This window comes from Oncorhynchus mykiss, chromosome 3 (assembly GCF_013265735.2).
Source record: "Oncorhynchus mykiss isolate Arlee chromosome 3, USDA_OmykA_1.1, whole genome shotgun sequence".
Taxonomy (NCBI): Eukaryota; Metazoa; Chordata; class Actinopteri; order Salmoniformes; family Salmonidae; genus Oncorhynchus; species Oncorhynchus mykiss.
This window is the reverse complement of record NC_048567.1, coordinates 30,711,789-30,725,657: the sequence shown is the minus strand read 5'-3', so window position 1 is coordinate 30,725,657 and position 13,869 is coordinate 30,711,789. Positions and strand designations below refer to the sequence as shown.

Sequence of the window (13,869 nt, the reverse complement as noted above, 5' to 3'; positions counted from 1 at the left end):
AGAATAGGCCACTATGAAGAATGGAAACAATGTTTTTGTGTAGCCTATACAGTGTTATGAATGAGTGTGTACAGACTGTAGGCAAGTACATTAAGCTAGACTATAATCTTATTTTAGCATTATTTTAGTGCTTCCAAACAATGTTATTTACTGTGTCAACAAATCTACTTTCAAGTGTACTGCCTCTTTCCTTTTCTCCACCCATCCCACTACTTCTCCTCCCCTCATCACTACCATGCACGTCTTTCCTGCCTTCCCCTACTTTCCTCTGGCCCTGTCCCTCCCCCTCTCCTTCTCAAAAATAACTACGGCGTACCATGGCGCTTTGCGCAAATCACAACTCTGTCTACGTGGCGCTGCACATCTCTCTTATTCACTCTCTTTTCTCATTCTTCTATTTAACCTCTCCTGTTGCAGGCATCGGATCTTCTGCAGGATCTGCGTCCGGACTCATAACCTCTTACGATGTTTTGTATTATACCGGGGTCCGTGCATACTTTAGCGAGGAGTGGGAGAAAGCTGCGGAGCTGCTCGAAAAGTCGATGTCTACCCGGGAGGCTCTATTTCGTACCCGACGGCAGTGCCATAAAGAATGTGTGCCAGCGGGATATGACAGGCTCCCAAAACTGGGTATGTGTATGTTTACTGTGTTGTATGTGTTCGGGTTCATAGGGTATGTGTGATAGAGAGTATGTCTCTCTGTCTCCACCTGTGTGTGCTCTGTGCATGCATTAAATATATTAAATCACAAGTTTCTGTTTGCCACTTATATTCACAGCTTGTATTAGGGCCTAGATACCTCCCAGGAATCAGTGATGACCCTCCCAGGAGTCAGTGATGACCCTATCTATGGTCATGAGTGCAAGACAGTCCTGGTATGGTACATTCCAGTAATGTTGTGTGTGTGTGTGTGTGTGTGTCCTCAGACACAGAGAAAGGGAATGTGTGGGACCTATGGGCAGTGGACTGGGTCCAGCGGCGGGCTGAGTGTGTGCGGTTCTGTTTGGGACGGGCTGTCACTCCTGCAGGACAGCTTCCCGTGTCTGCCGACATTGAGTATGAGTTCAGCACCCGGAACCCCTATAACTTCCTGCAGGTGGTCTACTGGAAGGTAACTGTTACCATACTCACCTGCTGTTTCATTATGTTCCTGTGCATATGTGTGGCTGACGGTTGAATTATAGCTCTGAAGAGCTAATTGCATGTTAAAGCAACTACATAGGTTATTCCACTGGTCGTTAGTTACTCTGGTGTAAGGCATATATGATGTAATGCCAGCTCACTTTACTACATACTGTAGCGACAATATCCTACAACTACAGCTGTGGTCTTCGTGCATTCTAGCTCATCTGGACTTTTGACTTTTCTTCGTCATCGTCTACCTCCTGTTATTTTTTCCTCCTCCCCCTCTTTCTCCTCCTCTTCATCTTTTACCTCGTTCTCTATCAACTTTTCCTCTCCCCCCTTCTCTTCTTCCTCAGCTAGGGAAAGTACAGAAGGCAGCGTCAGCAGCCCACACGTTCTTCGTGGCCAACCCCAGTCACCTGGAGATGAGGAACAACATTGAGAAGTATAGACGGATGGAGGGAGTAACAGAGGACGCATTCCAGGATAGAGAGATGGAGACGGAGAAACACTGGGTAATAAAAAAGAGTGGGAGAGGAGGAGGGTTGTGTGTGTGTCTGAGAAATGGTCAAATAAATGGTAGATTGGATGCATAAATAAGTATTTCTTACAACAAAATTTGTGAATATTCTTTGATTCCCACATGTGGCCTGAGGGTTCAAATTCCTCTCTCTGGGCTTCACCTGAAGTACCTAACCAATCGTAAAAGCCCTTTGGGCACACACAGTAACCTCTGCATGCACCCACAGCATTCCTGATAACATGTAACTAATGGAGTGTACTATAAATGAGACTAGATCATGTGGACTTCACTGGACTTTTGATATCACTAAAGCCTAACAGTAAAAAATAGAAATGCAGTTCATTCCACTGCTTTGTTTTGCTTGTCTCCAGCAAGTCTCCATGCTTTCCGTACTTACTATGCCCATTGGGAGTATAGGCCATCGACGACTCCTCTCCATCGTACTCTGTTCTTGATGTTTACCAATTACAGCCAACCTTTCCAGCTAACAATCGTCCCTCCTCTTACCCCTAACCTCCACCCCTCTATTAACCACAGGCCCTGTACGACTCTGCCCTCACCTCTGAGGCCTCCTCTGATTGGACGCACGCCGTGGAGAAATGGATGGAGTGTGTGAACGAGACACTGAGACAGACTGATGAGTGCAGGGCGCAGTGTGAGGTCGCCTCACAGCGGCTCCCTGAGAACAGAGGAGAGGACGGTATGGACGGGGTGTTTGAGAAGGCTGCAGGTGAGGAAAAACATGTTTGTTTAAAAATGTATATATTTGAAGGGTTTTATATATCCTTATTGAGATCGGACAGTGAAGAGGACAGAAAAAGTATGAGCGATTGTGAGTCAGAAGGGCATGGTTCGGCTTTGAACCCATGCTGACATTGGAAGCTGGGTTGTACATGTGGCACTAACCACTGGACCACACAGGTTACGGGAAAAACATGTTTGTGTTCATGAAGCTGGTTGTCTATGCAGGGCTATAGCTCACTCATTGCTAGTAGGCTGAACCTCTAGTAGGCCTCTAGTAGGCTGAAAATGTCTGTACGGTGATAGTGTTATATAGCATTATAAAGGCCTTATTACAGGGGGAGTGTTACCAAGTCATCTGACTGTAAACAGTATAATGTCACACAGTGCATAATTTGTTTGGTCCAAAACAAAGCAAAGATGTATAGGATACTACTATTTTTATTCTTATGCTATTCTCTACTTTTCTCATCTTTCCTTCTCCTTATCGTGTGATTTGTATCTCCTGTCCTCCAGCACTCTCCCTCTCCCTCCTGTCCTGCCAGCAGGCCTGTGTGACTCAGGTGGCGACACGACCCGGAAGGATTTCAGCCCAGGAGGACTTCCTACCCACACAGCTGGAGCATCTACACATCGCACAGTTCAAAGGTTAGACAGGGGAACGGTCATATCTGAAGTTACAGTAATGACCACATGATGACGCTAACGACAATTATGATGGTAACTCTGCTTCTACTGCAGCTGATGATACTGGCCTGACTATGGCACCTGAAATAAATGTATTATTTCAAAAAGGCTCTGGTGTTTCATACAGGAGTTGACATATATCTAGTGAACAACCAAAGCTCATTTCCCTCCCTCTCTCTCTCACCTATTTCCGGTAGCGGGCGATCTAGGAGGAGCGGTGCGTTCTCTGCGGTCTCTCCTCCTGTTCTACCCCTCAGACAAAGACTCCCTCAGTAACCTGGAGCTCTACACAGAGACACTGGGGGGTGACACTGAGGCACATGGGACAAAGCCCTCCCAGGTACTACTGGTGCTCAGCATAAAATGAACAACCCCTAGCCTGGCCCAATAGGGAGGTTTCATTTTATAAACGACACACCTCAAATTTTAAAGATACATTATTGTATCTTACTCTACTGTGAACACCAGTATATTGGTTTTCTTCATAGGCATCACTCTTTTAATTAAATTAAAATGTGTATGTATGTATGTATGTATGTATGTATAAATATATAGATAGATATTGGTCGCATACACATATTTAGCAGATGTTATTGCGGGCGTAGGGACATGCTTTAGTTTCTAGCTCCAACAGTGCAGTAGTATTTAACAATTCACAACAACACACACAAATCTAAAAGTAAGAGAAATATATAAATATTAGGATGAGCAATGTTGGAGTGGCATTGACTAGAATACAGTATATACATATGACATGAGTAAAACCGTATGTAAACATGTTATTGCGGGTGTAGGGATATATATATATATATATATATATATAATTTTTTAAATTAAAGTGACCATTGATTCCATGTCTATGTACATAGGGCAGCAGCCACTGAGGTGAGTCTAAGCCTCGGTCTCTGTCTTTATATTCTCAGGAGATAGCCAGGTATGTGAGCCGCTCACTGCAGGAGAAAAAGCTACTCTACTTCGGAATGGAAAACCTCAACTTTAATTTCACCGACCCGGTATGATGACGTTGTTTATTGATTATCGCTGGTTCTGGTTCGGCTCAGAGCCATAAAGTAGCTACTGTATATCAAGGCTATAAAAAAAATACAGCAGTTTGTTCCTTTTTGTGTTTTTGTCCTCCGATATAGGATCTCTGGACTCCAGAGGAGGTTGTTCCTGAGTTGCTGAGAGACACATGGAGGTAGGAGGAAAAGTGAAGGAGAAAGTTCATGCAAAAGAGGAAGGGATTGTGGAGAGAAAGAGGCTTTGAAGTGCTATTGGGTGGTTTGAAAGCCATTTCATTTTTGATTTCCAGAGCAGAAAAGGAAGTGCTGAATGAGAAATTGAAGGCGGGAGAGAAAGAGGTGGAGATGGACGATAGTGGGTTCTACGCCGGTAAGGATAAACATTAGTGTTTGGCATGTTAGAAGCACACATTGACGGATTGGTAATGGCAAAAAACATCATTGGCTTGGGTCACGGGATTGGGAAAAACTAATCTGATAAATACCTCTTTGATTTAAATGTGTGTTTGCGTTTGTGTGTGTGTGTGGACCCTTTTCCTGTGTCTCACTCACACCTCCGTTCTGTTCCATCCCCAGGGGGTCCCGTTCCTCAGGTTGGTGTCACCATCAGCATGGACGACAATTCTTTAAATGGAACTAATCGCGTCGTGCTGGACGGAGTTCTAGATCAGAAGGAATGCAACACAGTGCTGCGCCTAGCGACCGTAAGCTTGTATATTATTTGCTCAGAAAACCAGACTCCCTCAGACTCCCTTTTAATGAGCCCTGTCCCTTTGCTGTTTCCCATTGGATGGGAAATAATAGCTGAAAGTGCAATATAGTGAAAATCACACCGAGCCTATCAATGGCCATATCCTGTACATTGTATATACAGTTGAAGTCTGAAGTTTACATACACCTTAGCCAAATACATTTAAACTCAGTTTTTCACAATTCCTGACATTTAGTCCTAGTAAAAATGCCCTGTCTTAGGTCAGTTAGGATCACCACTTTATTTTAAGAATGTGAAATGTCAGAATAATAGTAGAGATAAAGATTTATTTCAGCTTTTATTTTTTCCATCACATTCCCAGTGGGTCAGAAGTTTACATACACTCAATTAGTATTTGGTAGCATGCTTGGGGTCATTGTACATTTGGAAGACCCATCTTGAGATGTTGCTTCAATATACCCACATACTTTTCCTTCCTCATGATGCCATCTATTTTGTGAAGGGCAAAGGTACCTACTGCAGCATAGCACCCCCACAACATGATGCTGCCACCCCCGTGCTTCACGGTTGGGATGGTGTTCTTCGGCTTGCAAGCGTCCCCCTTTTCCTCCAAACATAACGATGGTCATTATGGCAAACAGTTTTATTTTTGTTTCATCAGACCAGAGGACATTTCACCAAAAAGTTCAATCTTTGTCCCCATGTGTAGTTACAAACTAGTCTGGCTTTTTAATGGCGGTTTTGGAGCAGAGCAGCATCATTAAATAGTACCCACAAAACACCAGTCTCAACTTCAACAGTGAAGAGGTGACTCCGGGATTCTAGCCTTCTAGGCAGAGTTGCAAAGAAAAAGCCATATCTCAGACTGGCCAATAAAAATAAAATATTAAGATGGGCAAAATAATGCGGATACTGGACAGAGATACTCTGCCTAGAAGGCCAGCATCCTGGAGTTGTTTCTTCATTGTTGACGTTGAGAAGCTGCCCGTTGAGGACTTGTGAGGCGTCTGTTTCTCAAGCTAGACACTCTGATGTACTTGTCCTCTTGCTCAGTTGTGCACCGGGGTCTCCCGCTCCTCGTTCTATTCTGGTTAGAGCCAGTTTGCATTGTTCTGTGAAGGGAGTAGTACACAGCATTGTACAAGATCTTCAGTTTCTTGACAATTTCTCTCATCGAATAGCCTTCATTTCTCAAGAACAAGAATAGACTGACGAGTTTCAGAAGAAAGGTCTTTGTTTCTGGCCATTTTGAGCCTGTAATCGAACCCACAGATGCTCCAGATACTCAACTAGTCTAAAGAAAGCCAATTGTATTGGTTCTTTAATCAGAGCAACAGTTTTCAGCTGTGCTAACATAATTGCAAAAGGGTTTTCTAATGATCACTTATCCTTTTAAAATTAGAAACTTGGATTAGCTAACACAATGTGCCATTGGAACACAGGGGTGATGGTTGCTGGTAATGGGCCTATGTAGATATTCCATTAAGAATTAGCTGTTTCCAGCTAAAATGCTGATTTACAACATTAACGATGTCTACACTGTATTTCTGATCAATTTTATGTCATTTTAATGGACAAAAAATGAGCTATTCTTTCAAAAACAAGGACATTTCTAAGTGACCCCAAACCTTTGAACGTTAGTGTATATATATACTTTATGAATTCTGGCCCTGATCTTTATGTTTCTTAGGGATATGAGTCAGGGGGTGGATTTGGAATTCAGCAATAGCATAAGTATTCCAACAGGGCTAAAAGCTCATATCCTCCATGATGACTTCCTGTGTTGTCTCTGACAGGCAGCTGCATCCGCTGGGGACGGTTACCGGGGGCGACGGTCCCCACACACCCCCCATGAGAAGTTTGAGGGCCTGACTGTCCTCAGAGCTGTCAAGGTGAGAACGATGCATCTGGAGATTAAATCTATCCGTCTGTCTGTCTGTCGTTCGCTCTCTCTCACATGGCCACATAGCTAATGAATAGTTGAACACTTTTCTGGTCTGCAGTTGGCTCAGGACGGCATGGTGAACCAATCAGACGCTAAGCTGCTGCATGAGATGGGGGAGAGGGTGAGAACCCTCCTGCACTCCTACTTCAGGAGCCCCTCAGGACTCCATTTCTCCTACACACATCTAGTGTGCCGCAGCGCCATCACAGGTATGGTCCACTCAAGCAATGCCCTCTATTTCTTGGAATGATGGTTCCAAAAATGTCTTCATATTTCATGTTCATTTCCTTTCGTTCTGTTGATTCCATTATGTATTACATTTGTGGGTCTCAATGCAAAATGGCGCAAAGCTTTCCTATTCAAATAGGGTTAAGGCCTCTAGATTTCGTCACGCTTTTCCCATTTCTAGTGTAACCCAATAGCTAACCCCTGGCTTGTATCAGGTGTCTTATCTGCTCTGTGTTATGTCACCCTTTTGTGTTACCTGGGTCGTGTTCATTAGGGCACACAATGGGAAAACTGTCTAAAATGTTTTGCAGCGGAAAACTAAAATGAGTGTTTCTTATTGGACAACTCCAGGTAGTCCCTCCCTATTTCAGTCCATTTCTCTTCCATTTGGTGCCTAATGAACATGGCCCTCTTGTGTTGTGTGTCCTGTCCAGGGGACCAAGAGGGGAGACTGGACCTGTCTCACCCTGTTCATGTGGACAACTGTCTACTGGAACCTGAGACCAGACAGTGCTGGAGAGAACCACCTGCCTTTACACACAGAGACCTGAGGTACACACACACTCATACATGCGCGCGCGCACACACACACACTCAGACTGGCAAAACACATGCACACACAGAAGCATGCAGATGTCTGCACTGTGCATGCACAGACATGTAAATACACATAAAAAACACACACAAGACTTGGTAGTTGAGCTACTGTATATAACACCACATACACTCCCATGTGTATGTATTTGGACAGTGAAGCTAAAATGGTAAATTTGGCTCTATACTCCATCAGTTTAGATTTGAGATCAAATGTTTCATGATGCGACTTTATGCACTTTATGTATTTTGTCCCCCCAGTGTGAAGACGTCCTAAATATTTGGAGAAATTCACTTACAGCATATCAGAGTAGTCAAAAGTTTAGTATTTGGTCCCATATTTCTTTCACACAATGACAACAAACACGTGACACTTACAAACTCGTTCTGTTTTGCACAATAGTAACTGAATGGTGACTGGAGTTTTATTTTCTTCTAAGTGAGTAGATACGATGTTTCTGAAAACTTTAATTAATCCTGATAATGGCAAGATTATAAGAAAAATCATTAATGAATAATTATGAGTGAGATGACGTTCAGGGGCTAACAACAAAACATGCTAACCTCTCACCATTACCATAATAATAGGGGAGGTTAGCATATTTTTTTTATATTTAAAAAAAAAGGGTTGTGTCCTCTGATACACAACCCAACCTAGCCGCACTGCTTCTTAACCTGCGCATCCAACCCAGCCGCACCAATGTGTCGGAGGAAACACGGTGCACCTGGCATGCACTGCGCCCAGCCCGCCACAGGAGTCGCTGGTGCACGATGAGACATCCCTACCGGCCAAACCCTCCCTAACCCGGACGACACTAGGCCAATTGTGCGTCGCCCCACAGACGTCCCGGTCGCGGCCGGCTACGACAGAGCCTGGGCGCGAACCCAGAGTCTCTGGTGGCACAGCTGGCGCTGCAGTACAGCGCCCTTAACCACTGCGCCACCCGGGTGTGTAGATAGATGAGGGGGAAAAAACAATTTAATCAGTTTTAGAATAAGGCTGTAACGTAATGAAATGTGGAAAACGTTTAGGGGTCTGAATACTTTGCAAATGCACTGTATGTCCAAATACTTATGACTTCTTCAAATCGGGGGACTAGATACATACAATGCTTTTATTTCTAAACGGTAAAACAGATATGCATGAAAATACACTCAAATTAAAGGTGACATTGTGTACAGTCGCCCTCATATGACACATTTGATCGCCAATCCAAAATGCTGGAGGGCAAAGCCAAGTTTAAAAACACTGCTTCACTGTCCAAATCCATACGGAGGGGAGTGTATATAAATGACAGACACTCCCATCCTGAATAAACTCAAACCAGTACGGCGTGACATCTTAATACTACCAGGGTTTGATGGTCTCCTCATTCTAAGGTAAACAAACACAGCCTAGTGTAGATTATTGTTTTCAGGCAGCGGGGTGTGAGGGAATAATGTGACATGCCTCTGACAGTGTGTTATATAGTACCATTAGATTTGTTGACTAAGCAATAGAAATGGCGACTGACAACTTTGACTAGACTTGTTGTTAAATGCCGACTAAGACCATGTCTGATTCCATTCCAGCGCTGTGCTCTATCTGAACGATGACTTTGACGGTGGGGAGCTCTTCTTCACAGACAGGGATGCCAAGACTGTCACAGTAAGTCACTTGACATTTCAAACTCAAGTAGAACACTTTACACTGGCTGATCTTCACGTGAACTTTGACCTATGCCCCACCGGCCCCGGTCATCACTATCTGGCCATGCTAGAAAGGATGGAAGCACAGCTTTCTAACGTATGCAATTCGAACCTTAACCCGTTCAGTAACTAACGTAGCCCTAACGCTAAATTAAGAACAAATAGTGGGTATTGTGTGTACTTAGTTCTGATGATGTTGCCTCTTCTATCCATTCTAGCATGGCCCTTATAGAGGCTACCCTTTCTGACGCTCTTGCTCTCTTTCTTTCTGTAGGCCCGGGTGAAACCCACCTGTGGTCGACTGGTGGGGTTCTCTTCCGGTCCGGTCAACCCCCATGGTGTGACCGCGGTGACCGCTGGCCGAAGGTGTGCACTGGCCCTTTGGTTCACCAAGGAGAAGCACCACAGGGATATGGTGAGAACTGTTATTGGATTGGTTGCTCTATATAAACCTGTCCCGATCAGATATGTTTGGCATGACAATAACCATAGGAGTTGGTAAGACAGCACAAACCGATCTGGGACCAGGCTAATGCTATACAGTTTTTTTAAATTTTATTTTATTTTTATAAGGGAGGACCGACTGCTCGCTAGATGGTAATGTGGGAGCCACATTAGCCACAATGTGGCAGCCATCTTGGTAGGGAAGTGAAGTTGAAATTGGTTAGTGTTGCCCCTAACCATTTAAAAAAAAAAAATGTATTGTTATTAATGGTTAGGTAGGCGAAGCTGATCCTAGATCAGTGGTTAAGGTGAACTTCTACCACAAGCGGTGAAGTTACAAAAGTGACTGCAAGGTTATTGTTTATAGCAACGTACTGTACAGAGCAACAAGATCAGCTGCAGACAAACAAACAGAACATGCATGCAAATGTAATGGTTGTTTCTTTCTCATTTTTCACATCTAGCGCTGACAATTTAAAGCTATTTTCCCTATGGTAATTCACTTTTGTTTTAGATGGCACTTTTGAAGAATAAGTCAACGTCAGCTAGGGTTGGTAGTCAAATAACATGTGACAATAGGCACTTTTTTTATTTTACAGTTGGTCGGTTTATTAATGATCTATAATTTTAAGGTTGAACTTGAGGAAAGTTCCGGCACAATTTTCCCTAGATTCTGAAGGAGCACTTCTGCTTCCTACCCCTCTAGCCTGGATTTTGTCTGATCACGGCCGTGGTGTGAATAAGGTCCATTCAACCTCACTTTACCTCACACTATTGTACCCTCTGTGCCTCATGCAGGAGAGGGAGGAGGCTGAGTCCCTGTGGGCTGCGGATGGACAGAGTGTGATGAAAGGAGGAGAAGTAAAAGAGGAGGGAAGAGATGGCACCGCTGCCCCTGCTCGGAGTGGTAGAAGCGGAAGCCAGTCGTCGAGGAGTAGAGGGAGGGGCAGGGTGACAGGGGGAAAGGACGAGCTGTGATGAGCTGCTGTGATGGATTTAAAGACTGAACCACCCACGCTGAACAGCGGGGTAGTCCTGTTAACCTCCCCGTCCTACTTGGTGGACCGTCCCGGTCCAGCCACCAGTCCCCTCTCCCAAAAGACCATAAACTATTCTCTATTTTTACACCAGGCTTTTCAATCCCTACCCATGCTCTTTCACTTTCTCTCCCCCCCCCTCTCTCTCTCTCTCTCTCTCTCTCTCTCTCCGAGACCATTTGTGAAAGAAGGTATTTTTGTCTATCTCTCTCGCTCTCTTTCGCTCCCTCAGTCTTTCTCTTTGAGACGGTGTTGTGTGATTGTGTGTCTTTCCACCCCCTCCATTGACAATCAGTCCATTTGTGTTACAGTGTAGGCCTTAGTGTTTGCTATGTAATGACCGTTACATACCTGCTGGAGAAAAGTAAAAGGAATTGAATAAAAGTTATTCAAAATGGTGGAGAGGGAGTGAGAATGGAAACAAGCCCTTGTTGCAGATATAGAAGAAAAAAGCCATAGCTGAGGTGCCTCTGAAGTGGCATCTCCCCTCTGTCGGGAAGAGGTATAAGTGGGAGAGAGAGAATTTAGAAACCCCCTTTATTGGGTCAATGCCGTACATTACACACATGTACATTAAGAACATGACATATTAAACATCGACATCCACAAGAGCTCTCATACACAACCCTGTAGAAGGTCAACTCCAAACCTCCTGCATGATCAACTGTTTAACCCTTTACACCCATACCCATACCCATTCGCGGGTTGAAAAAGGCAGATTTAGAACATAGTGGCTGTACAGTAACAGGCTTGTACAGTAACATGCTCTCCATGACGTTAGAGCTCTGGCCCTGCGCGTCACGGCGCTGTATGGGTTTTGACTGACTGCCGTTTTGAACTTGAGCACCAGCGCTCGACAAAAGAAGTTGCCCTCCCGCTAATTGGGCCACCTTTGCAAATTGTTTTGTTGTCCGAGTGAGCGAAATGCTGTACATTTTACGGTGACTTGATGTATTTGAAAGATGCGACGTTGAGGATTATAATAAATACAGCTTTGAAGTCATAGTTCAAATGTACACTTCACATTTCCAAACCATGAAACTCATGTCAATGTTTATGATCACTGATTGATGTACAGTTACAAGATGACATGGCATCATACCCTGGGTTGTTCTGAACCGAATGAGCTTACGTTTGTTTATTGCTAAGAACATTTGCTGCGGCACACTCACCTGAATGCACCCAGGACTCATTTCTATGCGCACCAAAATTACGATTTGTTTTTTTTCTGAATTGCCTTGTGAAAGCATAACACTAAGATCGATCCCTTTCAATTGCTACCATGGTTATGCATATGGTTTTCATATTTGTTCTGGAATAAATATTTCAATTTAGCCCTATCCATATAAACCAATTCCCACGAGTGTAACGGGTTAAAACATCAACTGCATTTGACTAGAGAGAGAGAGACTGAGGGAGAAAGAGAGGGAGAAGTGGGGGGGTTGAGGGAATAGGTGTGGATTCTAGATTCCATTAACAGATTTCTTCAGGGCCAGGCTGCCCTTGAACTCTGTGGAGATGAAGACCATGAAACCAAGAGAGGGTTAACGTGTGAGTCAGAGATGGAGGGGAGGCAGAGGAGGGGAAGGGAGGAGAGAGGTAGACACATAAGGAGAAAGAGATGTCACACCTGCTTAGGGACTAGACTGTGCAGTACAGAAACACTGACATAGAAAGGGAAAGACAAAGAGGGAGGGGGAGATAGACAAAGCTCTGCAATGCACAAAAAACTGATGCTTCGTGGGGAGAGACGTAGAGAGAGGTATGCAGAAGGGGGGGAGGATAGAAAGAGAGATTACCGTTAATCCCTCATAAATGAGTGCATTTGTTTATGAAGTTTAGGAAATCTCTCCCATTTAGAATATGGAATCATAATCCAACTAGAATTCATTTCATAATTTACATCCAGTCTGACACACTCACTCACTCCCATTTAAACACCCCCATTTATATCTCCCCCTCCTCGCATTACTGAGTCACGGCCAGTCAAGCACTGTTTACGACCCATATTAACTCTCTCTCCCCCCCCCCCGTGATGCAAATTTGGGTCGACTGGCCCGTTAATGGACTCATGGTTTTAACCGCTTCCATCCCGTAGCCTACCCTCTCCAGCCGGTGCATTCCCAAAAAGGCCCCGTTAATCTGTGTTTAAACAGGCGTACATCTATATCGCGCATCTCAAAGCATCGTCACACTTTCACCCCACTTTCTAGCGTCAAATGATGTGTATACAAGTGATGTGCTGTATATCGGCAGTACTTCATCTGTTGAATATCACACGATTAGTAATCAATCCCCCAAACAAATTGATATAAGATATAACGTAAAAGGAGTCATGGGCCAGATAGTAAAAGCATCACCACCGTATCATTTAAATGCGCAAAGGAACACGTCACTTGAATGTGTTGAATCATTTTCTTTATGGTTTGATGTGATGGTGTTTTCCACAGATATAGGACTGTTCTCATTCTATTTCTACGGTGTTTCCTCTAATTGAGGAAAGGACACACATCCATGTAACATGCAGTATATACACCTAGGTGTACAAAACATTAGGAACACGTCCTCTTTCCATGACGTAGACTGAGCAGGTGAATCCAGGTGAAATGTCGCTTCAGTCAGTGTAGACTGAAGGGGAGGAGACGGGTTAAAGAAGGATTTTTTTAAGCCTCGACACCTAAGACTTTGGATTGAGTGTGTGTGTGCCATTCAGAGGGTGAATGGGCAAGACGAAACATTTAAGTGCCTTTGAACGTGGGGAAGGTAGTAGGTGCCAGGCGCACCGGTTTGTGTCAAGAACTGCAACGTGCTGGGTGTTTTCACGCTCAACAGTTTTCCGGTGTGTATCAAGAATGGCCCACCAGGAGGACATCCAGACAACTTGACAAAACTGCGGGAAGCATTGGAGTCAACATGGGCCAGCATCCTTGTGGAACGCTTTCGACACCTTGTAGTGTCCATGCCCAGACGAAATGAGGCATGTCCATATCCGTATATCCTTTTCAGTATGTCCTATTCCGATTTAAGCAGACATTAGCTACTGCCGGTTTGATTGAATCCTTTTTGATACTATATACTGTCAAGTCAAGTGATCCTGCCACACCAGTGTTGGTTACTGCCAT

General features: G+C 44.2%; 1 protein-coding gene across 1 annotated transcript; it reads left to right on the top strand.

Annotated features, from left to right (window-relative positions):
- Nucleotides 1-251: 251 nt before the first annotated feature.
- p3h3 (prolyl 3-hydroxylase 3) lies at nt 252-11,752 on the top strand. Its single transcript, XM_021595796.2, has 16 exons — nt 252-630; nt 927-1,111; nt 1,482-1,640; nt 2,186-2,378; nt 2,906-3,037; nt 3,274-3,416; nt 4,000-4,089; nt 4,222-4,274; nt 4,389-4,468; nt 4,675-4,802; nt 6,607-6,702; nt 6,814-6,964; nt 7,418-7,535; nt 9,150-9,225; nt 9,541-9,681; nt 10,509-11,752. Exons 1-16 carry the CDS (start codon nt 318-320, stop codon nt 10,686-10,688), a joined length of 2,238 nt encoding a protein of 745 aa, XP_021451471.1. The 5' UTR covers nt 252-317; the 3' UTR covers nt 10,689-11,752.
- Nucleotides 11,753-13,869: the final 2,117 nt, after the last annotated feature.

Coding starts and splice junctions, on each gene's coding strand:
- p3h3 (XM_021595796.2), top strand. CDS start 318: ATGGCGCTTTGCGCAAATCACAACTCTGTCTACGTGGCGCTGCACATC. Junction 1,641..2,185: donor TGGAGACGGAGAAACACTGG/GTAATAAAAAAG, acceptor TATTAACCACAG/GCCCTGTACGACTCTGCCCT. Junction 4,469..4,674: donor CGATAGTGGGTTCTACGCCG/GTAAGGATAAAC, acceptor TTCCATCCCCAG/GGGGTCCCGTTCCTCAGGTT.